Here is a 26,407-nt window from a genome sequence, read left to right as displayed (position 1 = left end):
TGCAGACATCTGAAAAGGGCTCAACGCTAAATCAGGTTCAGCTGAAATACAATCAAGGTCACTAAAATAAAGATCATGTAAAAAAGCCTGTTCACTGAAGTCCTCTTTGTGATGACACAAGGCTTAGATGTTTGTATTATTACATCTCTAACACAAACAACTGGGCAACAGTCACTAATGTCTTGGGCGAAGACACCAGTAGAAACATATTTCACTTGGTGCATTCGTCAAAATAAGATCAGAGTTGACTTTAAAGGACCTCTAGGGTTGGGTCGTGCAGGCTTAGTCACCAGCTGGGTTAGGTTCAGATCATTACACATGTCCTTTAGATTGTATGAAGCCTGCATTACCCAATCATAATTTAGGTCACCCAGGATTATAACATCTCATTTAATAAGAAGTTTAGTAACTTCGCATTTACTTAACAAACTAGTTAACTCCTCGAGTGCACAAAGGTTATCCGAGGGAGGACAGTAGACCCCTATAACAGTTATGGATACATTTTTCCCCAGACAAAGGCTTAAAGATAGTAGCTAAATGGACATGGATTTTACATTTACATTTACATTTACGTCATTTAGCAGACGCTCTTATCCAGAGCGACTTACAAATTGGTGCATTCACCCTATAGCCAGTGGGATAACCACTTTACAATAGTTGTTTATTTTATTTTATTTTTATTTTATTATTTTTTTTTTGGGGGGGGGGGGGGTAGAAGGATTACTTTATCCTATCCCAGGTATTCCTTAAAGAGGTGGGGTTTCAAATGTCTCCGGAAGGTGGTGAGTGACTCCGCTGTCCTGGCGTTGTGAGGGAGCTTGTTCCACCATTGGGGTGCCAGAGCAGCGAACAGTTTTGACTGGGCTGAGCGGGAACTATGCTTCCGCAGAGGAAGGGGAGCCAGCAGGCCAGAGGTGGATGAACGCAATGCCCTCGTTTGGGTGTAGGGACTGATCAGAGCCTGAAGGTACGGAGGTGCCGTTCCCCTCACAGCTCCATAGGCAAGCACCATGGTCTTGTAACAGATGCGAGCTTCAACTGGAAGCCAGTGGAGTGTGCGGAGGAGCGGGGTGACATGAGAGAACTTGGGAAGGTTGAACACCAGACGGGCTGCGGCATTCTGGATGAGTTGTAGGGGTTTAATGGCACAGGCAGGGAGCCCAGCCAACAGTGAGTTGCAGTAATCCAGACGGGAGATGACAAGTGCCTGGATTAGGACCTGTGCCGCTTCCTGTGTAAGGCAGGGTCGTACTCTCCGAATGTTGTAGAGCATGAACCTGCAGGATCGGGTCACCGCCTTGATGTTAGCGGAGAACGACAGGGTGTTGTCCAGGGTCACGCCAAGGCTCTTCGCACTCTGGGAGGAGGACACAACGGAGTTGTCAACCGTGATGGCGAGATCATGGAACGGGCAGTCCTTCCCCGGGAGGAAGAGCAGCTCCGTCTTGCCAGGGTTCAGCTTGAGGTGGTGATCCGTCATCCATACTGATATGTCTTTCAGACATGCAGAGATGCGATTCGCCACCTGGTTATCAGAAGGGGGAAAGGAGAAGATTAGTTGTGTATCGTCAGCGTAGCAATGATAGGAGAGGCCATGTGAGGATATGACAGAGCCAAGTGACTTGGTGTATAGGGAGAATAGGAGAGGGCCTAGAACTGAGCCCTGGGGGACACCAGTGGTGAGAGCACGTGGTGCGGAGACAGCTTCTCGCCACGCCACTTGGTAGGAGCGACCGGTCAGGTAGGACGCAATCCAGGAGTGAGCCGCGCCGGAGATGCCCAGCTCGGAGAGGGTGGAGAGGAGGATCTGATGGTTCACAGTATCAAAGGCAGCAGACAGGTCTAGAAGGACAAGAGCAGAGGAGAGAGAGTTAGCTTTAGCAGTGCGGAGAGCCTCCGTGACACAGAGAAGAGCAGTCTCAGTTGAATGACCAGTCCTGAAACCTGACTGGTTTGGATCAAGAAGGTCATTCTGAGAGAGATAGCAAGAGAGTTGGCTAAAGACGGGACGCTCAATAGTTTTGGAAAGAAAAGAAAGAAGGGATACTGGTCTGTAGTTGTTGACATCAGTGGGATCGAGTGTTGGTTTTTTGAGAAGGGGTGCAACTCTCGCTCTCTTGAAGACGGAAGGGACATAGCCAGCGGTCAAGGATGAGTTGATCAGCGAGGTGAGGTAGGGGAGAAGGTCACCGGAGATGGTCTGGAGAAGAGAGGAGGGGATGGGGTCAAGCGGGCAGGTTGTTGGGCGGCCTGCAGTCACAAGTTGCAAGATTTTATCTGGAGAGAGAGGGGAGAAAGAAGTCAAAGCATAGGGTAGGGCAGTGTGAGCAGGACCAGCAGTGTCATTAGACTGAACAAACGAGGATCGGATGTCGTCAACCTTCTTTTCAAAGTGGTTGACGAAGTCATCCACAGAGAGGGAGGAGGGGGGGGGGGGGGGGGGGGGGGGGGATTCAGCAGTGAGGAGAATGTGGCAAAGAGCTTCCTAGGGTTAGAGGCAGATGCTTGGAATTTAGAGTGGTAGAAAGTGGCCTTAGCAGCAGAAACAGATGAAGAAAATGTAGAGAGGAGGGAGTGAAAAGATGCCAGGTCGGCAGGGAGTTTAGTTTTCTTCCATTTCCGCTCAGCTGCCCGGAGCTCTGTTCTGTGAGCTCGCAATGAGTCATCAAGCCACGGAGCTGGAGGGGAGGACCGAGCCGGTCGGGAGGATAGGGGACACAGGGAGTCAAAGGATGCAGAAAGGGAGGAGAGGAGGGTTGAGGAGGCAGAATCAGGAGATTGGAGGGAGAAGGATTGAGCAGAGGGAAGGGATGATAGGATGGAAGAGGAGAGAGTAGTGGGAGAGAGAGAGCGAAGGTTGCGGCGACGCATTACCATCTGTGTAGGGGCAGAGTGAGTAGTGTTGGAGGAGAGCGAGAGAGAAAAGGATACAAAGTAGTGGTCGGAGACATGGAGGGGAGTTGCAGTGAGATTGGTAGAAGAGCAGCATCTAGTAAAGATGAGGTCAAGCGTATTGCCTGCCTTGTGAGTAGGGGGGGACGGTGAGAGGGTGAGGTCAAAAGAGGAGAGGAGTGGAAAGAAGGAGGCAGAGAGAAATGAGTCAAATGTAGACGTAGGGAGGTTGAAATCCCCCAAAACTGTGAGGGGTGTGCCATCCTCAGGAAAGGAACTTATCAAGGCGTCAAGCTCATTGATGAACTCTCCAAGGGAACCTGGAGGGCGAAAGAAATGGCCACTCCACCACCTCTACCGTGTCTGTCAGCTCTGAACACATTATAACCCTCAATATTAATATCAGAGTCCAGAATGTCCCCAGAGATCGAAGTTTCAGTCAATATCAGAATGCCCGGATTCGTCTGCATAGCCCAGAGGAAGTAGTAGAAATTGGAATCACTTTTCCAAAGTTTACACCATAGGGCCTGAGGCCTGTCAATATGATGAACTCTATATGTTATAAACTGACTTACATGGGCTTTGGTTGTTATCTTGCACCAGCCCAATCCAAGATGGCGTAGCAGTGCAGTCGTGATTTTGTCGTGTGTCTGTAAATAGCCTGTAAATACCCTGTTTTTTTTTGTATTTTTCGTACATATTTCCCTATCAGACTTTTCATCCTTCTACAAAATATACTTTCCTGCAACCCGTCTCACTCAATGTGGAACGGATTCTATTATTGACTTACCTTTTATCTAGAATTTTTTGTTGTTGTTATTCTGTCTCTCACTGTTCAAATAAACCTACCATTAAAATTATAGACTGATCATGTCTTTGTCAGTGGGCAAAACGTACAAAATCAGCAGGGGATCAAATGCTTTTTTCTCTCACTGTATATAGGGGATACGGGTACCGAGTCATGTAGGTAGAGTTATTAAAGTGACAATGCATAGATAATAAACAGAGAGTAGCAGCAGCTTAAAAGAGGGGTGGGGAGGGGCAATACAAATAGTCCGTTAGCGGTTTTTCACCATTGTCTGTGGCCTGCACCACCTACCAGCCAGCTCTAGCCTGGACTATTATTCGGCCAGTCTGCACTGTCTGCACAGCGCGCTATCGACCCAGAACATATCGGTTTTCTGCCGGAATCACTGGATCACTGGACCTTTAACACCGGATTCATCGCTACCAGCTAGCTGCAACAAAATGGCCGTTGTGGTTTGGCTAATCAGCCTGAGCTAGTTTGAGCCAGGCCCATGAGATGAGCCAGGCCCATCTCCCGGCTATCTACCTCTCTGTCAACCGGACGGGACCACCTAGTGTTGACACGGAGCCCAGCCGATCCAACACGACTGGTCTGCCGACGAAATCGTCTGATGTGGTTATAACAGGCTTCCCGTTACGACGTCGACCATGAAGATTCCATCTGCTAGCACCGGCCCGCTAGCACATGCTAGCCATGGCCTCTTGCTCGCTAGTGCTTTAGCAGCCCCCGAACTACCTCCGAACTATCCTATTGCTGTTCACCGGACCTTATGATAACTCAGCTATACAGCTGATGCCTGCTAGACTGTTCCTTTTTACAGTACCGCATCCTGTTTATGTTTAGCCTCAGCCCAAACTGTGTCACCTTTTCTCATAGCTGTTGTCTTAGCTCTCTCAAATTACACCTGTGATTGCTTTATGCCTCTCTCCCATGTCAATATGCCTTGCCTATTGCTGTTTCGGTTATTTCTTATTGTACTATTTCACTGTAGATCCCCCAGCTCAGCTAAACCTGCCTTAGATAGCTCCTTTGTCCCACCCCCCATACACGCGGAGACCGACTCAATCGGTGCCTCCTGTGATGCTCTCTCTTTCATTGTTACCCAATGCTTAGGTTTACCTCCACTGTACTCATATCCTTCCATATCCTTGTCTGTACATAATGCCCTGAATCTTTTCTACAACGCCCGGAAATCTGCACCCTTTATTCTCTGTACCCAACGCACTAGAAGGCCAGTTTTTACATTTTTAGTCATTTAGCAGACGTTCTTATCCAGAGCGACTTACAGTTAGTGCATACATTACTATTATTATTATTATTTTTTTTTTAAATCATACCCCCCGTGGGAATCGAACCCACAACCCTGGCGTTGCAAACGCCATGCTCTACAAACTGAGCTAAATCCCCTGCCGGCCATTCCCTCCCCTACCCTAGACGACGCTGGGCCAATTGTGCGCCGCCCCATGGGTCTCCCGGTCGCGGCCGGCTACAACAGAGCCTGGATTCGAACCAGGATCTCTAGTGGCACAGCTAGCACTGCGATGCAGTGCCTTAGACCACTGCGCCACTCGGGAGTTCTTAAAGCCTTTAGCCGTATCCTTATTCTAGTCCTCCTCTGTTCCCCTGGTGATGTAGAGGCTAACCCAGGCCCTACAGCCCCCAGTATCACTCCTACTCCCCAGGCGCTATCATTTGTTGACTTCTGTAACCGTAAAAGCCTTGGTTTCTTGCATGTTAATATCAGAAGTCTCCTTCCTAAGTTTGAGTTATTCATTCCGTTAGCACACTCCGCCAACCCTGATGTTCTAGCAGTGTCTGAATCCTGGCTTAGGAAGGCCACCAAAAATTCTGAAATTTCCATCCCCAACTATAACATTTTCCGTCTAGATAGAACTGCCAAAGGGGGCGGAGTTGCAATCTACTGTAGAGATAGCCTGCAGAGCTCTATCATACTATCCAGGTCTGTGCCCAAACAGTTTGAGCTTCTGCTTCTAAAAATCCACCTTTCCAGAAATAAGTCTCTCACTGTTGCCGCTTGCTACAGACCCCCTCAGCCCCCAGCTGTGCCCTGGACACCATATGTGAATTGATTGCCCCCCAGTTATCCTCAGAGTTCGTACTGCTTGGTGACCTAAATTGGTATATGCTTATGCTCATAGATATCATCCTGACTAACTTACCCTCTAAATACATCTCTGCTGTCTTCAACCAGGATCTCAGCGATCACTGCCTTATTGCCTGCGTCCGTAACGGGTCCGCGGTCAAACGACCTCCCCTCATCACTGTCAAATGCTCCCTAAAACACTTTAGCGAGCAGGTCTTCCTAATTGACCTGGCTCAGGTATCTTGGATGGATATAGATCTCATTCTGTCAGTAGAGGATGCCTGGTTGTTCTTTAAAAGTAATTTCCTCTCAATCTTAAATAAACATGCCCCATTAAAAAAATACAGAACTAAGAACAGATATAGCCCCTGGTTCTCCTCAGACTTGACTGCCCTTGACCAGCACAAAAACATCCTGTGGCGTACTGCATTAACATCAAATAGCCCCCGCGATATGCAACTTTTCAGGGAAGTTAGGAACCAATATACACAAGCAGTTAGGAAAGCAAAGGCTAACTTTTTCAAACAGATATTTGCATCCTGTAGTACTAACTCCAAAAAGTTTTTGGACACTGTAAATCCATGGAGAATAAGAGCACTTCCTCCCAGCTGCCCACTGCACTGAGGCTAGGAAATTCTATCACCACCGATAAATCTACAATAATCGAGAATTTCAACAAGCATTTTGCTACGGCTGGCCATGCGTTCCACCTGGCTACCACTACCCCGGCTACCAGCTCTGCACCCTCCGCTGCAACTTGCCCATGCCCCCCCCGCTTCTCCTTCACACAAATTCAGACAGCTGATGTTCTGAAAGAGCTGCACAATCTGGACCGCTACAAATCAGCTGGGCTAGACAATCTGGACCCTTTCTTTCTAAAACTAGCCGCCGAAATTGTCGCAACCCCTACTACTAGCCTGTTCAACCTCTCTTTCGTAACGTCTGAGATCCCCAGAGATTGGAAAGCTGCCGCGGTCATCCCCCTCTTCAAAGGCGGTGACACTCTAGATCCAAACTGCTACAGACTTATATCCATCCTGCCCTGCCTTTCGAAAGTTTTTGAAAGCCAAGTTAACAAACAGATCACCGACCATTTCGAATCCCACTGTACATTCTCCGCTATGCAATCCGGTTTCCGAGCTGGTCATGGGTGCACTTCAGCCACGCTCAAGGTCCTAAACGATATTATAACCGCGATCGATAGTAGACAGTACTGTGCAGCCGTCTTCATCGACCTGGCCAAGGCTTTCGACTCTGTCAACCACCGCATTCTTATTGGCAGACTAAATAGCCTTGGTTTCTAAATTGACTGCCTCGCCTGGTTCACCAACTACTTCTCAGATAGAGTTCAATGTGTCAAATCGGAGGGCCTGTTGTCTGGACCTATGGCAGTCTCTATGGGGGTGCCACAGGGTTCAATTCTTGGGCCGACTCTTTTCTCTGTGTATATCAATGATGTCGCTCTTGCTGCTGGTGACTCTCAGATCCACCTCTACGCAGACAACACCATTTTGTATACACCTGGCCCTTCATTGGACACTGTGTTAACAAACCTCCAAACGAGCTTCAATGCCATACAACACTCCTTCAGTAGCCTCCAACTGCTCTTAAACACTAGTAAAACTAAATGCATGCTCTTCAATCGAACGCTGCTGGTTCCCGCCCACCCGACTAGAATCACTACTCTCGACAGGTCTGACCTAGAGTATGTGGACAACTACAAATACCTAGGTGTCTGGTTAGACTGTAAACTCTCCTTCCAGACTCACATTAAGAATCTCCAATCCAAAGTTAAATCCAGAATCGGCTTCCTATTTCGCAACAAAGCCTCCTTCACTCATGCTGCCAAACATGCACCTGTACACAGCCCATCTGAAATTAGCCCACCCAACTACCTCATCCCTATATTGTTATTTATTTTGCTCATTTGCACCCCAGTATCTCTATTTGCACATCATCTCTTGCACATCTATCATTCCAGTGTTAATACTAATTTTAATTATTTTGCACTATAGCCTATTTATTGCCTTACCTCCATAACTTGCTACATTTGCACACACTGTATATATATTTTCTGTTGTATTTTTGACTTTATGTTTTTTTACCCCATATGTAACTCTGTGTTGTTGTTTTTATCGCACTGTTTTGCTTTATCTTGGCCAGGTCGCAGTTGTAAATGAGAACTTGTTCTCAACTGGCTTACCTGGTTAAATAAAGGTTAAATAAAATAAAATAAAATTAAATTAAAAAGCCCCCTACGTGATTTGAAAAACTGAGGGGTATTGAAGTTTATGGATTCCACATTTGAACTAAAAGCACTGGGTGAGCAGACCACAGTGGGTTTCTCTTTTGAGCTAGAAGTAGCAGATCAAATCAAGTCAAGCTTTATTTATACAGCACATTTCAGACATGGAATGCAACGCAATGTGCTTTACAGGAAAAAAAACGGAAAAAAAACAAATGAAAATAAAAGCTGAAATATTTACTACACAACAAACATAAGATAAAAAACAAAAGAATGACAAACTGAACGACTAAAAAGCACCCTAAGGAAAAGCAAAGCTAAAAATATGTGTTTTAAGAATGGTTCAAATGAATGGGTACAAGATTACAGCTGACAACACCCCTGGAAGTATGGACAACAGTACGACGATAACGCTTAGTAAGGTTAGGAGGTATTACCTGAGCGGAGCTTGGTCTGTCTCTTAGTCAATATCTTAACGTGGCCTTGAAATGTGAAGATGTTCCAGGCTCCTAGATGGTTTGGGTGGAATCCATCATCTCTGTAGAGCATATTTTGTTAAAAAAAAAAAAAGAGTGGCAGTAGTATTTAAGACAGATATGAAGTGCTAACAGCCTGCTGAACCTTTCACAGCTGCGGGGCCAGAGATAATCGGCTGCTTTCAGGGTGTTTGATCAGCTCAATAAAATCCTGTTTCTTTAGCTCTGATTTTCCCTTTTTGATATAATTTGATCCAGCAGTAGCGAGACGATAGAAATCCTGTGATATCACCGTAGCCCCAGGTAACACAGGGTTTTTGCTCCAGGAACCGAGATGTGCCTCACCATGGAGCTACCATTGATGATGGCTGGAGGAAGGTGAGTGGCCGTGGACGTCCGGCCTTTTCTGTGCCTCCTTGAGTACCGACGGGAGATGGGGGACGGAGGACCCACATCATCAATAGGAGTCCTCCGAGCAGGGGGAGGCTGGAGCCTCAGGGGGGGGTAGGATGGGAAGGGCGGGTGAGATTGGAGGGGAGAGGTGAATTCACCATGGAGGGGTCTCTGCAGGGCAGCGCTGGCCAGTCAGTCGGAGATGGTGGCAAGACAGTGGCATGACGACCATGCTGAGGAGTAGAAAAGGAAAAGGTCTTAGTGTGGGACCTATCCAGGATAGACTCTAACAATGTCTTAGAGTGGGACCTATCCTCCCGTGTAGTTCTGGGCTGATTCCTCACCGTTCTCATGATCATTGCAACTCCACGAGGTGAGATCTTGCATGGAGCCCCAGGCCGAGGGAGATTGACAGTTATTTTGTGTTTCTTCCATTTGTGAATAATCGCACCAACTGTTGTCACCTTCTCACCAAGCTGCTTGGCGATGGTCTCGTAGCCCATTCCAGCCTTGTTTAGGTCTACAATCTTGTCCCTGACATCCTTGGAGAGCTCTTTGGTCTTGGTCATGGTGGAGAGTTTGGAATCTGATTGATTGATTGCTTCTGTGGACAGGTGTCTTTTATACAGGTAACAAACTGAGATTAGGAGCACTCCCTTTAAGAGTGTACTCCTAATCTCAGCTCGTTACCTGTATAAAAGACACCTGGGAGCCAGAAATCTTTCTGATTGAGAGGGGGTCAAATACTTATTTCCCTCATTAAAATGCAAATCAATGTATAACATTTTTGACATGCGTTTTTCTGGATTTTTGTTGTTGTTATTCTGTCTCTCACTGTTCAAATAAACATACCATTAAAATGATAGACTGATCATGTCTTTGTCAGTGGGCAAACGTACAAAATCAGCAGGGGATCAAATGCTTTTTTCTCTCACTGTATATAGGGGATACGGGTACCGAGTCATGTAGGTAGAGTTATTAAAGTGATGATGCATAGATAAACAGAGAGTAGCAGCAGCTTAAAATAAGGGGGGGGTAGCCATTTGATTAGCTGTTCAGGAGTCTTATGGCTTGGGGGTAGAAGCTGTTTAGAAGCCTCTTGGACCTAGACTTGGCGCTCCGGTACCGCTTGCCGTGCGGTAGCAGAGAGAACAGTCTATGACTAGGGTGGCTGGAGTGTTCAACAATTTTTAGGGCCTTCCTCTGACACCGCCTGGTATAGAGGTCCTGGATGGCAGGAAGCTTGGCCCCAGTGATGTACTGGGCTGTACGCACTACCTTCTGTAGTGCCTTGCGGTCGGAGGCCGAGCAGTTACCATACCAGGCGGTGATGCAACCAGTCAGGATGCTCTCAATGGTGCAGCTGTAGAACCTTTTGAGGATCTGAGGACGCATGCCAAATCTTTTCAGTCTCCTTAGGTTATGTCGTGCCCTCTTCACGACTGTCTTGGTGTGCTTGGACCATGTTAGTTTGTTGGTCATGTGGACACCAAGGAACTTGAAGCTCTCAACCTGCTCCAGTACAGCCCCATCGATGAGAATGGGGGCATGCTCAGTCCTCTTCTTTTTCCTGTAGTCTACAATCATCTCCATTGTCTTGATCACGATAAGGGAGAGGTTGTTGTCCTGGCACCACACAGCCTATAGGGAGGAGGTCAGAGACCTGGCCATCTCATCGTTGTCGGTGATCAGGCCTACCACTGTTGTGTCATCGGCAAACTTAATGATGGTATTGGAGTCGTGCCTGGCCATGCAGTCATGAGTGAACAGGGAGTACAGGAGGGGACTGAGCACGCACCCCTGAGGGTCCCCCGTGTTGAGGATCAGCTTGGCGGATGTGTTGTTACCTACCCTTACCACCTGGGGGCGGCCCATCAGGAAGTCCAGGATCCAGTTGCGGAGGGAGGTGTTTAGTCCCAGGGTCCTTAGCTTAGTGATGAGTTTTGAGGGCACTATGGTGTTTAACCCTGAGCTGTAGTCAATGAATAGCATTCTCACATAGGTGTTCCTTTTGTCCGTGTGTGAAAGGGCAGTATGGAGCGCAATAGAGATTGCATCATCTGTGGATCTGTTGGGCCGATATGGAAATTGGGGTGGGTCTAGGGTTTCTGAGATAATGGTGTTGATATGAGCCATGACCAGCCTTTCAAAGCACTTCATGGCTACAGACGTCAGTGCTACGGTTCGGTAGTCATTTAGGCAGGTTACCTTAGTGTTCTTAGTGTTCTTGGGCACAGGCACTATGGTGGTCTGCTTGAAACATGTTGGTATTACAGACTCGGCCAGGGACAGGTTGAAAATGTCAGTGAAGACACTTGCCAGTTGGTCAGTACATAATAATATAATAATAATAATATGCCATTTAGCAGACGCTTTTATCCAAAGCGACTTACAGTCGTGCGTGCATAAATTTTTGTGTATGGGTGGTCCCGGGGATCGAACCCACTACCTTGGCGTTAAAAGCGCCGTGCTCTACCAGCTGAGCTACAGAGGACCACATGCTCGGAGTACACATCCTGGTAATCCGTCTGGCCCTGCAGCCTTGTGAATGTTGACCTGTTTAAAGGTCTTACTCACATTGGCTACGGAGCGCGTGATCACACAGTCATCCGGAACAGCTGGTTCTCTCATGCATGTTTCAGTGTTACTTGCCTCGAAGCGAGCATAGATGTAATTTAGCTCGTCTGGTAGGCTTGTGTCACTGGCAAGCTTGTGGCTGTGCTTCCCTTTGTAGTCTGTAATAGTTTGCAAGCCCTGCCACATCCGACGAGCGTCGGAGCCGGTGTAGTACGATTCGATCTTAGTCCTGTATTGACGCTTTGCCTGTTTGATGGTTCGTCGGAGGGCATAGCGGGATTTCTTATGAGCTTCCGGGTTAGAGTCCCGCTCCTTGAAAGCGGCAGCTCTACCCTTTAGCTCAGTGCGGATGTTGCCTGTAATCCATGGCTTCTGGTTGGGGTATGTACGTACAGTCACTGTGGGGATGACGTCATCAATGCACTTATTGATGAGGCCAGTGACTGATATGGTGTACTCCTCAATGCCATCGGAAGAATCCCGGAACATGTTCCAGTCTGTGCTAGCAAAACAGTCCTGTAGCTTAGCCTCTGCTTCATCTGACCACTTTTTTATTGACCAAGTCACTGGTGCTTCCTGCTTTAGTTTTTGCTTGTAAGCAGGAATCAGGAGGATAGAGTTATGGTCAGATTTTCCAAATGGGGGCGAGGGAGAGCTTTGTTCGTGTCTCTGTGTGTGGAGTAAAGGTGGTCTAGAGTTCTTTTCCCTCTGGTTGCACATTTGACATGCTGGTAGAAATGAGGTAAAACGGATTAGGTAAAACACATTAAAGTCCCCGGCCACTAGGAGCGCCGCCTCTGGATGAGCGTTTTCCTGTTTGCTTATGGCCGTATACAGTTAATTGAGTGCGGTCTTAGTGCCAGCATCGGTTTGTGGTGGTAAATAGACAGCTACGAAGAATACAGATGAAAACTCTCTTGGTAGATAGTGTGGTCTACAGCTTATCATGAGAAACTCTACCTCAGGCGAGCAAAACCTCGAGACTTCCTTAGATATCGTGCATCAGCTGTTGTTTACAAATATACATAGACCGCCACCCCTTGTCTTACCCGAGGCTGCCGTTCTATCCTGCCGATACAGTGTATAACCCGCCAGCTGTATGTTATTCATGTCATCGTTCAGCCACGACTAGGACCCACAATAAACACAACCAAGGCACAAAACTCGCCAGCATAACAACAGCAAGGAGAGAGCTGTGACTTACTCAATGCAATTAAATGCTGGGGCCCATCAAAACAATAACGCAATGGAGGCCGTGTTACCAGTACGATAGCCAGAAGAGAAGCACCTTGGAGGGGGATGTACAGGCCGGTGGAAAGCCAGGAGGGAGGCTAAGGGAGAGTCAAAAATAGTAAATCCAAGTAGTCTAAAGTCTCTTAAGCTTTTTGAAAAGACCGCCTGAAATCTTAGCCTGTGTTGGTGGGATGGAGTTTTGGCTTGCTTGGTGACATCACCAGGTGGTAAATTAGTGTATAGACCAATAAGAAAGAGAGTTCCAAACCTCATTGCCAATAACAGCTAGTTTTCTGTTTTCCCCTCCCCACTCAGACCATTCCCAGACAGTCCTAGCTAAATTCTTGCTTGAGAAATTGCTCTTTGCTAAGAAGTTATTTTTGTTTAGTTTTAACCATTTTTATTGAAAACAATCTAAGTAAGGAACACAAAACCTCTAAAAACGGACAGTCCCTGAAATAGGGCATTAGAATTACTTTTAAATGTATCTATATGTTTGCATTACTTATTTTATTGATTACCCACCGTTTTAGAAGTCAGAAAACAAACATCCAGACCTTCCTAGGACCAGGTCAACGTCGAATAAACATGTATTTGCCTCCCTCTGGTGGTCGGTTGCATCATTACATCCATTTATATCACTTCACTGCAAAATTACATCAAAGGGGCAGTCCTTAGAAAAACATTTATCCAGCTGGACTGCTTCACGGCACAGACATGGCAAAGCAATCGCTGAATTTGTCTCGAGCAGGCGGATCTAAATACATAACTTTCATAGCTCTATGATAAAGAATGCGACCTACACACTTCCTTAAACCTAAAAAAGATACTTTTGTGTAGAAGTCAAACATTTGTTTTACGTTGGAGGCAGACACATTGCATAACAACAAAATGGACCCCTTTACATAGCGCTTCTCCCTTTGTCCCTTTAAAATGGCCCAAATGTTGATTAGACGTTCACAAATGTAACATATTTTGACTATCACTAATGTCATGATATGTTTGGTAAAGTAATAAAGAAGATGAAATATTTTGTGTAGATGTTCCTAAAACAGATTATAACTATACTGTACATGTATATGGATATTATAAAGTATAAAAAGGCTTATTCATTCACAATTATTATTATTATTTTTATCATACCATCCTATTTGTATATGGTGTATTATACTTTTATGGTGTACATATTCATGTTTTTTTCTCAGACATAAATAAACAATTCCAGGTGAAAGGTCATAGCTTTCTAGGGGTGAAACGCTACTACATTCATAAAATATTGCCCTTTTGCTAGATTGATGACTAAAACCATAGCGAAACAGTGCAAAATGGCTGTCTGCTCAACTGGTTGCTAAACCAAGCGGAGTTTAAGTTTGGCAATAGTCCAAAAACATCCAAGGCGCAATGTCAAGTGGAAGGATGAAAGCAGCATTAGGCAGGTGTCTGCTCAGATAATGCCCCAGTGCAGAGCAGGGTGCCCAGGTATATAACAGGAGGAAGGTGTCTGCTCAGATAATGCCCCAGTGCAGAGCAGGGTGCCCAGGTATATCCAAGTAGGCCTCAAAAGGTTCAACAGACCAGTTTTTTATGTCTCCTTAAAAACTCTGTATTCTATAATGCACTATTGTCCACTGTGTTCACAGCCAGATGAAACAAAGGTAAAAGGAGACAAAAAAATCCACAAAAAAGCTTTTCAACTACAACCACTGATCAGAGAAAAAGACATGCTTGCTGCCATCTTGAAAAGGTTGCAGTGAAAAGAGGTTACCAGTAACTTACAGGCAGCTCATTGGTACGCAAGTTACTGTATTTAAATACTGATTTAAACAGATTTAAACAGTACACATGTTTGTTGTAGCCACGGACAAAAATATCTGATTCAACTCATCGAGGGCTTGATGATTAGTTGACAAGTTGAATCAGGTGTACTTGTCTGGGGCTTTAATAAAAATGTGTCCTGTTGGGGATATTCCAGGACTGGAGTTGGGAAACAATGATCAGTAAAAAAAAAAAAAAAGCAAATTAATTTACTTAGACTTCACGTAAATAGCGTCCGAGAATAGTCAATGTTGTGCTAGCTAGCTACAGTTAGCTAGCTAGCCAACACTGGGCTAGCTAGCTAGCAAACGCTAGCTAGCAAACTACATACAGTGAGGGAAAAAAGTATTTGATCCCCTGCTGATTTTGTACGTTTGCCCACTGACAAAGAAATGATCAGTCTATAATTTTAGTGGTAGGTTTATTTGAACAGTGAGAGACAGAATAACAACAACAAAATCCAGAAAAACGCATGTCAAAAATGTTATAAATTGATTTGCATTTTAATGAGGGAAATAAGTATTTGACCCCCTCTCAATCAGAAAGATTTCTGGCTCCCAGGTGTCTTTTATACAGGTAATGAGCTGAGATTAGGAGCACACTCTTAAAGGGAGTGCTCCTAATCTCAGTTTGTTACCTGTATAAAAGACACCTGTCCACAGAAGCAATCAATCAATCAGATTCCAAACTCTCCACCATGGCCAAGACCAAAGAGCTCTCCAAAGATGTCAGGGACAAGATTGTAGACTTACACAAGGCTGGAATGGGCTACAAGACCATCGCCAAGCAGCTTGGTGAGAAGGAGACAACAGTTGGTGCGATTATTCGCAAATGGAAGAAATACAAAATAACTGTCCCGGTGAGGACAGGGGGATTTGATAGGTCTAGACAAGAAGGCAAAGGGAGGACACCTTGGGGTTTTCCTACCTCGTCAACTCCTACCTCCAACTTCACTCCATTTTAACTCCGATGGTGTAGAGCAGGGTTCTTCAATTCCGGTCCTGGAGGGCTGAAACACCTCTGTTTTTCATCCTCTCCTTCTAATCAGGGGCTAATTCAGACCTGCGACACCAGGTGAGTGCAATTAACTACCAGGTAGAAATAAAAAACAGAAGTGTTTCGGCCCTCCAGGACCGGAATTGAAGAACCCTGGCGTAGAGCAAGACACTATAGTTCTCCTGCGTTCATCGGTTGGATGTGTCAATTTTGCACAACTGACCTTCTTCTCGACCCGTTCTTTGCGCACTTGTCACGTTTTAAATAATTTAAAATAAATAACATTTAGCATAAAGCTTACTTGATGTTTTTAATTATTTTCACTGCATCAGGGATTGCGACACAGACGTTTCGGCTTTGCAGCCTTCTTCAGTGTCTAGGTACAATGATATTTAAATTCAAAACAGTATTTGTAAAGAACAGATGAGCAGAATGTGCTTCTAATCAGGGTTGCCAGTCATCTGCCAATCAGGGATGTGGCTTCTCTGGTCTACCTGCATAGAAATTAGTCACAAAGATATACAGAATTATAGGGTATGGGATCAGGCACCAAGGGTAATTTGGGGGGCATCAGGCAATTGCCTTACGTGTCCGCTCACTTGGATACAAATTCACGAGATAGTTCAATCACTAAGGACATCTTGCTCGGTCATTTATAAATATGTGGGGCCAACTCATAAATGATATGCAAAATCTGATATGGACAGTTTCCTTGTGTAAATGTGGCCTATAGGAACGAGGTGAAATCTAGTTATTTGTTTAAAACTTCAAATAAAAGTTTAGAAGTATACAACACCGTAGCACGGACAATCTACTCACGTTCACAGACTATATTTTTCTGTTTAACCTTTATTTAACTAGGCAAATCAGTTAAGAACAAATTCTTATTTACAATGGCGGCCTACACCGGCCAAACCCGGACGACGCTGGGCCAATTGTGCGCCGCCCTATGGGACCGCCAATCAACCAATCGAACCAGGGTCTGTGGTCACGCCTCTAAAGCTGAGATGCAGTGCCTCAGACCACTGCGCCACTCGGGAGCATCCGGCTTGCATCTGCTTTATACGGACCAGCATCACATGCGCGCTAGGGGAGGAGCAGGGGCAGTGACGTCATCACGTCGTCCAAAAACATGGCAGACATTGGATGAATATAAAATGTTAATGTCTTCGGCTGTGATAGAAAAATATCGGCCTCAGCGACAATTATTTGAATAATTCAATGGATGTTTTGTGCACAAAGGTGATGGCTAAAGTATCTTATTAGGAATTTTCAAATCTGACCTTTGTATGTGGCCGTCTGCGGATATTGTCTTTTTGGGCCGGACATCAGTTAAACTGCAGTACCGAAGCAAAACTGTAGAAGCAGTCAAAACCGTGCTTCTAGACCGGAACCCTGGCCCCTTGACTGAATCACTGCTTAATTTTCTAATTCCTGTTTCCTGCTTCCTGCTTCCCGACAGGAAGTGATGTGTCAATGGTAGGTATACTATACATCGATTGAACGAATGAAATTCATTGAGAGAGGTTGGGGTTTGTATTTCACAGTAACTTACATGGGATTGGTGCAAGCAGGTTGGCTGCTAGGTAATGTGTTCACACATACGACATATTAATGAATATTTGCTGTTCTATGCTATATCACTTGCACTTCCAAAGGCTTCCAAACTGGCAGTGACTACAGGGCAAAACAGACCAAAACGAACAGCCATTTAAGACTTGCTGCCACTCCAATCTGTCCCCTTTTTAATTGATGCGGCATTACTACCACATACCAGTTAAATTCTCACTTTATGGGTGAAAAAAAATATATAGCCTCTTACAAGGCACGCCTCAAAATATGTTAATGAGCCAGAAACAACAACACCATGCACCCACTAGTGGTGAAAAGGTTTTTGGTGCTCCAAAAATACGGTATGGTACTGTATTCTGTGGGATGCAATTACAGTACCATTCGAAATACAGCCATTCTTTCCTAGCCCACAAAACCTTCCCACAATGCACCATCATTTACAGTGGGGAGAACAAGTATTTGATACACTGCCGATTTTGCAGGTTTTCCTACTTACAAAGCATGTAGAGGTCTGTAATTTTTATCATAGGTACACTTCAACTGTGAGAGACGGAATCTAAAACAAAAATCCAGAAAATCACATTGTATGATTTTTAAGTAATTAATTTGTATTTTTTGCATGAGTGGCGGGGTGGCCACTTCGTTGTTGTTTGAACCGAGGGTTGGCCCTTTAGGCGTCGTTGTGCACCAAGCCCCAAAACACGTACAACTGCACGATTCTCTAATGCTTCCTGAGACTACTGGAGTGATCCCACCTCTGCCACCAATGTAGCAGGGAGAGCAGCAGCGGTTGGGGACTGCACGAAAATGTATGCACTCACTAACTGTAAGTCGCCTCTGGATAAGAGCGTCCGCTAAATGACTAAAATGTCAAACGTTCACATTACACCATCTTTATAATCCTTACAAGGAAGTGATCTGTTCGTTAGAGTGTACTTGCACAGCACTACAGAGGGATGGCAAGGGGATGAAATTCTCTGTGACAGACATGAGTGGAGTGACAACAGTGACATCGGCAGAGTGGAGGTTTCTGATTGGCTGTTGGCTGTCCTGTCAGAGGGCATGCTGGGTATAAAGTTGGGAGGTACAGAGCGGGACACGCCACACACCTCCGGGGGCGCTGATTGGGAGGGAGGTAAGGATGGAAAGATGTAGCCTCTTCAGGATCTCTCTCTTTATATTTGTGTAACTTCATGTCTGTAATTTTTTTTAAACATTTTAGTCATTTAGCAGACGCTCTTATCCAGAGCAACTTAAAGTTAGTGCATACATTTTTTATTTATACTGGCCCCCCGTGGGAATCAAACCTGAGCTATGTGGGGGTAAGGATGGAGGGAGAGAGAGATCATACAGGGTCTTCAACATCTTCTCTCCACCTCTCCCTCTCTCCTGCAGCTGAAACTATTTTAGTTGAGTAATTAACCATTTCAGGACAGGCTTTAGTGTCTCTATCTCTCTGATGATGTCTCTCCTACCTCCCCCCACCTTCCCCAGTACAGAATGTTTGACGTGGATGAGAACTACACACGTGTGTCAGAGTTTGTGATCGTGGGCTTCCCGGGGCTCCATCCATCCTTCTACCAGCTGGTGGCCTGGTTGTTCTGCTTTATCTATGTGACCACGGTGGTGGGGAACTTCCTGCTGGTGGTGCTGTTTGCCCTGGAGCGCAACCTGCAGAAACCCATGTACATCATCATGCTCAGCCTGGCTCTGTCAGATATAGGTAAGATGCTCAGCCTGGCTCTGTCAGATATAGGTAAGATACTCAGCCTGGCTCTGTCAGATATAGGTAAGATGCTCAGCCTGGCTCTGTCAGATATAGGTAAGATGCTCAGCCTGGCTCTGTCAGATATAGGTAAGATACTCAGCCTGGCTCTGTCAGATATAGGTAAGATGCTCAGCCTGGCTCTGTCAGATATAGGTAAGATGCTCAGCCTGGCTCTGTCAGATATATATAAGATGCTCAGCCTGGTTCTGTCAGATATAGGTAAGATGCTCAGCCTGGTTCTGTCTGATGAAGGAGTTGTGTTAGAATGTGTGTTCTGTTCAAATGTGTTCTCTCTCTCACTCTTTTCTTCCCCAATGTGACCGCTGAGGGAGTTTCTATGTGTCTGGCTGAGCACAGACATCAGTGAGAGAGGAGAGGTCATGAGAGAAAGAGTCTCACGTTAAAATGGGTCCCCATACCTCCCTCCTTCTTTAATCATGTGGAGAGTACCTCTCTGACAACACAGTCATGTACAAATCTGTTATCAATCAGTGATTACTTCCATCCAAGAAAGGATGAGTATTTAAACAGGGTGAATGTGTCTAATTTCCCTCTTAGAGAGAGGCTAGTGACCCAGAGTGTTTCCATAGGGAGAGTGTTTCCACGGTGATAGCCCAATACTGGTGGGACAACGGGAGGATCTCCGTCCATACCTGTCTGTCTCAATAGTCTAACGTGGTCTCCTCTCCTCTCCTCTCCTCTCCTCTCCTCTCCTCTCCTCTCCTCTCCTCTCCTCTCCTCTCCTCTCCTCTCCTATCCTCTCCTCCCCTCTCCTCTCCTCTCCAGGTTTTGCCACAGTGGCCCTTCCCAAGGTGATAGCTCGGTGGTGGTGGGACGATGGGACGATCTCCTTCCATACCTGTCTGTTCCAGGAACAAATGATCCACTACTTTGGAACGCTCAACTCTCTCATCATGACAACCATGGCTATGGACCGGTACCTGGCTATCTGTCACCCTCTCAGGTAACATAGATCTACCTAACCCTAACCTTAACTCTCTCATCATGACAACCATGGCTATGGACCGGTACCTGGCTATCTGTCACCCTCTCAGGTAACATAGATCTACCTAACCCTAACCTTAACTCTCTCATCATGACAACCATGGCTATGGACCGGTACCTGGCTATCTGTCACCCTCTCAGGTAACATAGATCTACCTAACCCTAACCTTAACTCTCTCATCATGACAACCATGGCTATGGACCGGTACCTGGCTATCTGTCACCCTCTCAGGTAACATAGATCTACCTAACCCTAACCCTAACACTCTCATCATGACAACCATGGCTATGGACCGGTACCTGGCTATCTGTCACCCTCTCAGGTAACATAGATCTACCTAACCCTAACCCTAACACTCTCATCATGACAACCATGGCTATGGACCAGTACCTGGCTATCTGCTACCCTCTCAGGTAACAACAACAACATCAACATCATCTCAATAATATGCGTTATGATGTGATTGATGAAAAATACATACAAGTGTCTTGGGAGGGATTCATTCTTGTTTTGGTCCTCTCCCCTCTCTCCATCTCTCTCTCTCCCCCATCTTCCTCTCTCGATCTCTCTCTCTCCCCCATCTTCCTCTCTCCATCTCTCTCTTTCCCCCATCTTCCTCTCTCCATCTCTCTCTCTCCCCCATCTTCCTCTCTCCATCTCTCTCTCTCCCCCCATCTTCCTCTCTCCATCTCTCTCTCTCCCCCATCTTCCTCTCTCCATCTCTCTCTCTCCCCCATCTTCCTCTCTCCATCTCCCTCTCTCCCCCCATCTTCCTCTCTCCATCTCTCTCTCCCCCCATCTTCCTCTCTCCATCCCTCTCTCTCCCCCATCTTCCTCTCTCCCTCTCTCTCTCCCCCCATCTTCCTCTCTCCATCTCTCTCTCTCCCCCCATCTCCCTCTCTCCATCTCTCTCTCTCCCCCCATCTCTCTCTCTCCCCCATCTTCCTCTCTCCATCTCTCTCTCTCCCCCCATCTTCCTCTCTCCATCTCTCTCTCTCCCCCATCTTCCTCTCTCCATCTCTCTCTCTCCCCCCATCTTCCTCCCTCCATCTCTCTCTCCCCCATCTTCCTCTCTCCATCTCTCTCTCTCCCCCCATCTTCCTCTCTCCATCCCTCTCTCTCCCCCATCTTCCTCTCTCCATCTCTCTCTCTCCCCCCATCTTCCTCTCTCCATCTCTCTCTCTCCCCCATCTTCCTCTCTCCATCTCTCTCTCTCCCCCATCTTCCTCTCTCCATCTCCCTCTCTCCCCCCATCTTCCTCTCTCCATCTCTCTCTCCCCCCATCTTCCTCTCTCCATCCCTCTCTCTCCCCCATCTTCCTCTCTCCCTCTCTCTCTCCCCCCATCTTCCTCTCTCCATCTCTCTCTCTCCCCCCATCTCCCTCTCTCCATCTCTCTCTCTCCCCCCATCTCTCTCTCTCCCCCATCTTCCTCTCTCCATCTCTCTCTCTCCCCCCATCTTCCTCTCTCCATCTCTCTCTCCCCCCATCTTCCTCTCTCCATCTCTCTCTCTCCCCCATCTTCCTCTCTCCATCTCTCTCTCTCCCCCCATCTTCCTCTCTCCATCTCTCTCTCTCCCCCCATCTTCCTCTCTCCATCTCCCTCTCTCCCCCCATCTTCCTCTCTCCATCTCTCTCTCTCCCCCCATCTTCCTCTCTCCATCTCCCTCTCTCCCCCCATCTTCCTCTCTCCATCTCTCTCTCTCCCCCATCTTCCTCTCTCCATCTCTCTCTCTCCCCCCATCTTCCTCTCTCCATCTCTCTCTCTCCCCCATCTTCCTCTCTCCATCCCTCTCTCTCCCCCCATCTTCCTCTCTCCATCCCTCTCTCTCCCCCCATCTTCCTCTCTCCATCTCTCTCTCTCCCCCATCTTCCTCTCTCCATCTCTCTCTCTCCCCCCATCTTCCTCTCTCCATCTCCCTCTCTCCCCCCATCTTCCTCTCTCCATCTCTCTCTCTCCCCCCATCTTCCTCTCTCCATCTCTCTCTCTCCCCCCATCTTCCTCTCTCCATCTCTCTCTCTCCCCCCATCTTCCTCTCTCCATCTCTCTCTCTCCCCCCATCTTCCTCTCTCCATCCCTCTCTCTCCCCCCATCTTCCTCTCTCCATCCCTCTCTCTCCCCCCATCTTCCTCTCTCCATCTCTCTCTCTCCCCCCATCTTCCTCTCTCCATCTCTCTCTCTCCCTCCATCCCCTGCTCTCTCCATCTCCCTCTCTCCCCCCATCTTCCTCTCTCCATCTCTCTCTCTCCCCCCATCTTCCTCTCTCCATCCCTCTCTCTCCCCCCATCTTCCTCTCTCCATCCCTCTCTCTCCCCCCATCTTCCTCTCTCCATCTCTCTCTCTCCCCCCATCTTCCTCTCTCCATCTCTCTCTCTCCCTCCATCCCCTGCTCTCTCCATCCCTCTCTCCCCCCATCTTCCTCTCTCCATCTCTCTCTCTCCCCCCATCTTCCTCTCTCCATCTCTCTCTCTCCCCCATCTTCCTCTCTCCATCTCTCTCTCTCCCCCCATCTTCCTCTCTCCATCTCTCTCTCTCCCCCATCTTCCTCTCTCCATCTCTCTCTCCCCCCATCTTCCTCTCTCCATCTCTCTCTCTCCCTCCATCCCCTCCTCTCTCCATCTCTCTCTCTCCCTCCATCCCCTCCTCTCTCCATCTCTCTCTCTCCCTCCATCCCCTGCTCTCTCCTCTCCAGATATCCTGTGTTGATGACCAACCGGACTATGAGTGGTCTGACAGTCTTCTCCTGGATGTCAGCCCAAGTCGCACCTGTCATCCTCACCATAGACTTCAGCAGGGTACTGTCATGATACAGATGGGTTGGTTATTTAGCGAGTGTGCCACTGTGGGGCAAAACAGACACGGTTGGCCTAGATTGTTGACAACATGTAAACTGTATTTCGTCTCCAAATTAATTGCACATAAACGAGCACTTGTTGTCTCTCAAATACATCGCTACAGTTGTTGGATAGCTAGATAGCGAATTTCAGCCACATTAGCATAGACATGACATGAGTCCAAAACACCTCAAGACATGGTATTTACAACAAGATACAATGAGCTGAAACCGGCCACCTACGATTCCCCACATGGCAGCTTCTGGTCATTGTTGCTACGGATCTGACTGTTCAGAATCACAACACCACATGGAACTCTGCCTCATCGATGCGCGCATCCTTTTCGTGACGTTGTCTATATGGTAATAATGTTACTACAGCCAGTACATTCACATTTACGTCATTTAGCAGACGCTCTTATCCAGAGCGACTTACAAATTGGTGCATTCACCTTATGATAGCCAGTGGGATAACCACTTTACAATATTATTTGTAATTTTTAATTTTTATTTTATTTGTAATAGTTTATTTTATATTGTTATTTTTAGTTTTTTAAAGATTTTTTTTATTTCAATTTTTTTATTTATTTTTTATTTTTTTACAGTAGAGGGCAGCATAGACTCCACCAGAGTTCTGTGATTATATAATAATACACTGTATAATGATGATACTGTAACTAAAGCCATCCAGTGGGCCTGGCAGCCAGAGGGCAGCATAGCCTTCACCAAGGGTAGCACATCACAAAACAAAGCTCCAAAGCACAACTAATCAAATTGACATGTCTTTATCACACACAAAAAAATTTGTTTCAATTAGAACAGAAATGTAGGCATTTTTGGGGCCCAAGTACAGAACTTCTAGGTAAAACACATGCTGCAAGCCAGGGGAGGATGGGCCAACGAGCCTTGAAGACGGGTTCCTCTCAAATGTCCTCCTCCTGGGGAGTTGTTCCTTGACACTGATTCCGTTTGCTCTTTGTGATCTAGATTACTGTTTTAAAGGACATTGCTGATGTAAAAAAGGCCTATAAATAAATCTTATTGATTGAGAATGACACCATATCTCCTCTAAGCTTTTCCTAACTTCACCTCCCAGAAAGCAGCGTTCTATGGACCCAACCTGATTCTTCAAACGTTTGGCATCTAGGCCCGGGTTCCGTGCTGCTGATGTAAAAAGCCCTTTAAATTACATTTCAACTCACTGACAATGACATTGTTTGTTTTTAATCTCCCAGAAAGTGGCGTTCTGTGGTCCCAACCGTATCCTCCATGCCTACTGTGATGCTGCTTCACTGACTTCGCTGTCTTGCTCCAACATGGTGGCGATCCACGAGAGCTCCTATGGGATGGCCATGTTCGTCCTCCTCCTCCCATTCTCCTTCATCATCTTCTCCTACGTCAGCATCATCATCACCGTGATGCGCATGGCCAACGCACAGGTCAGAGAAAGGGGTTGTTGAGGGTGGGGGTGTGCGCTTGGTGGGAGGAGGGGTGGGGGTCCCTAATTCCTGTCTGTGTCCCTAATTCTAACTACTCTCTCCTGACCCTAACCTTTCTCCTAACCCACTGCGTCTCTCTGTCCTGACGCTAACCTTTCTCCTAACCCACTGCGTCTCTCTGTCCTGACCCTAACCTTTCTCCTAACCCACTGCGTCTCTCTGTCCTGACCCTAACCTTTCTCCTAACCCACTGCGTCTCTCTGTCCTGACCCTAACCTTTCTCCTAACCCACTGCGTCTCTCTGTCCTGACCCTAACCTTTCTCCCAACCCACTGCGTCTCTCTGTCCTGACCCTAACCTTTCTCCTAACCCACTGCGTCTCTCTGTCCTGACCCTAACCTTTCTCCTAACCCACTGAACGCTTTTCTCCTCCTTTCTCCTCTCTCTAACCCAGGGCAGACTGAAGACCTTCTCTACCTGTGTTACTCAGGGATGTGTCATCCTTATTTACTACATCCCCCGCTTCGTAGTCTACTCCACTCCCTACATCCCCAACCTGACAATGACCCCTGACCTCCGCATCGCCCTCAGCCTCGTCTACAGGTAGGTAGACCACAGGTTAGAGAGGCTGGGTCTGGGGTTGGGGGAAAAGACACAAGACTAATTTCCGTTCCAATCAAATGGACAATAAACAAACCCCTTAAATCCCTAAACCCCTTAATCTGCTCCAGGCGGCGTGTGTGTTTCTCGGGAGGAGTTGGGATAAAAAAGGAAAAAGATTTCAGTGTTTCTGTGACAACTGACAAAGTAAAGTCATCTTCTAAAGTACCTATTCTACTCTACAGCCTGTTTCCCCCGGTCGCCAACCCGTTCATCTACTGCTTCAGGACCAAGGAGATCAGAGCCATCCTGGGGCGCTGGAGACAGGGCTGGAGGAACAGCGTGACAGAACCGAGTAAACCCAACACTGTGGCTGTTATCACTGGATGAGATACCACACGCTGGGGGTTATGAGCGGCAGGTAGCTTAGTGGTTTAGAGTGTTGTGCCAGTAACTGAAAGGCCTCTGGTTCTAATCCCCGAAGCCGACTTGGTGAAAAATCTGTCAATGTGCCCTTGAGCAAGGCACTTAACCCTAATTGCTCATGTAAGTCGCTCTGGATAAGAGCGTCTGCTAAAATACTAAAATGTATAGGGTTATAATAGGGTTATATAGCCGTTAGATATTACTATTCTCAATTAATATAATGACACTCGACATTCTGAAAATAGTATTTCTTTGTATTTTTGTAGTATCATACCAAATAGTGAATCTAATCACAAAAAAAAGCCAGTTACTTGTGTTGTCTGATTAACTCTCAACCAGTATGGATAATGTCTAATAAACAGGGGAGGCTACACTCTACCTTTACATCAAATCAAATTTCATTATTTTATTTGTCACATAGACGTGTTTAGCAGATGTTATAGCGGGTGTAGCGAAATGCTTGTGCTTCTAGCTCCGACAGTGCAGTAATATCTAACAATTTCACAACATATACAGTTGAAGTCGGAGGAATACATACACCTTAGCCAAATACATTTAAACTCAGTTTTTCACAATTCCTGACATTTAATCCTAGTAAAAATTCCCTGTCTTAGGTCAGTTAGGATCACCACTTTATTTTAAGAATGTGAAATGTCAGAATAATAGTAGAGAGAATGATTTATTTAAGCTTTTATTTATTTTATCACATTCCCAGTGGGTCAGAAGTTTACATACATTCAATTAGTATTTGGTAGGATTGCCTTTAAATTGTTTAACTTGGGTGAAACGTTTCGGATAGCCTTCCACAAGTTTCCCACAATAAGTTGGGGGAATTTTGGCCGATTCCTCCTGACAGAGCTGGTGTAACTGAGTCAGGTTTGTAGGCCTCCTTGCTCGCACACGCTTTTTCAGTTCTGCCCACAAATGTTCTATAGGATTGAGGTCAGGGCTTTGTGATGGCCACTCCAATACCTTGACTTTGTTGTCCTTAAGCCATTTTGCCACAACTTTGGAAGTATGCTTGGGGTCATTGTCCATTTGGAAGACCCATTTGCGACCAAGCTTTAACTTCCTGACTGATGTCTTGAGATGTTGCTTCAATATATCCACATTATTTTCCTTCCTCATGATGCCATCTATTTTGTGAAGTGCACCAGTCCCTCCTGCAGCAAAGCACCCCCACAGCATGATGCTGCCACCCCCGTGTTTCACGGTTGGGATGGTG

The 26,407-nt window shown here is 46.4% G+C and overlaps 1 protein-coding gene across 1 annotated transcript; it reads left to right on the top strand.

Moving 5' to 3' along the window:
* Positions 1-18,611: 18,611 nt before the first annotated feature.
* On the top strand, positions 18,612-25,146 carry LOC311116468 (olfactory receptor 10A4-like; the record flags this gene model as incomplete). The annotated part of the gene is made up of 6 exons (XM_084191549.1): positions 18,612-18,834; positions 19,666-19,843; positions 22,577-22,679; positions 23,953-24,156; positions 24,611-24,759; positions 25,002-25,146. The coding sequence occupies 6 exons, from the start codon at positions 18,612-18,614 to the stop codon at positions 25,144-25,146; spliced, it is 1,002 nt and encodes a 333-aa protein (XP_084047675.1).
* Positions 25,147-26,407: the final 1,261 nt, after the last annotated feature.

Source organism: Coregonus lavaretus (assembly GCF_964263955.1).
Source record: "Coregonus lavaretus genome assembly, contig: HAP1_SCAFFOLD_266, whole genome shotgun sequence".
Lineage (NCBI taxonomy): Eukaryota > Metazoa > Chordata > Actinopteri > Salmoniformes > Salmonidae > Coregonus > Coregonus lavaretus.
The sequence above is the reverse complement of the archived record's forward strand: the minus strand, read 5'-3'. Positions and strand labels throughout refer to the sequence as shown.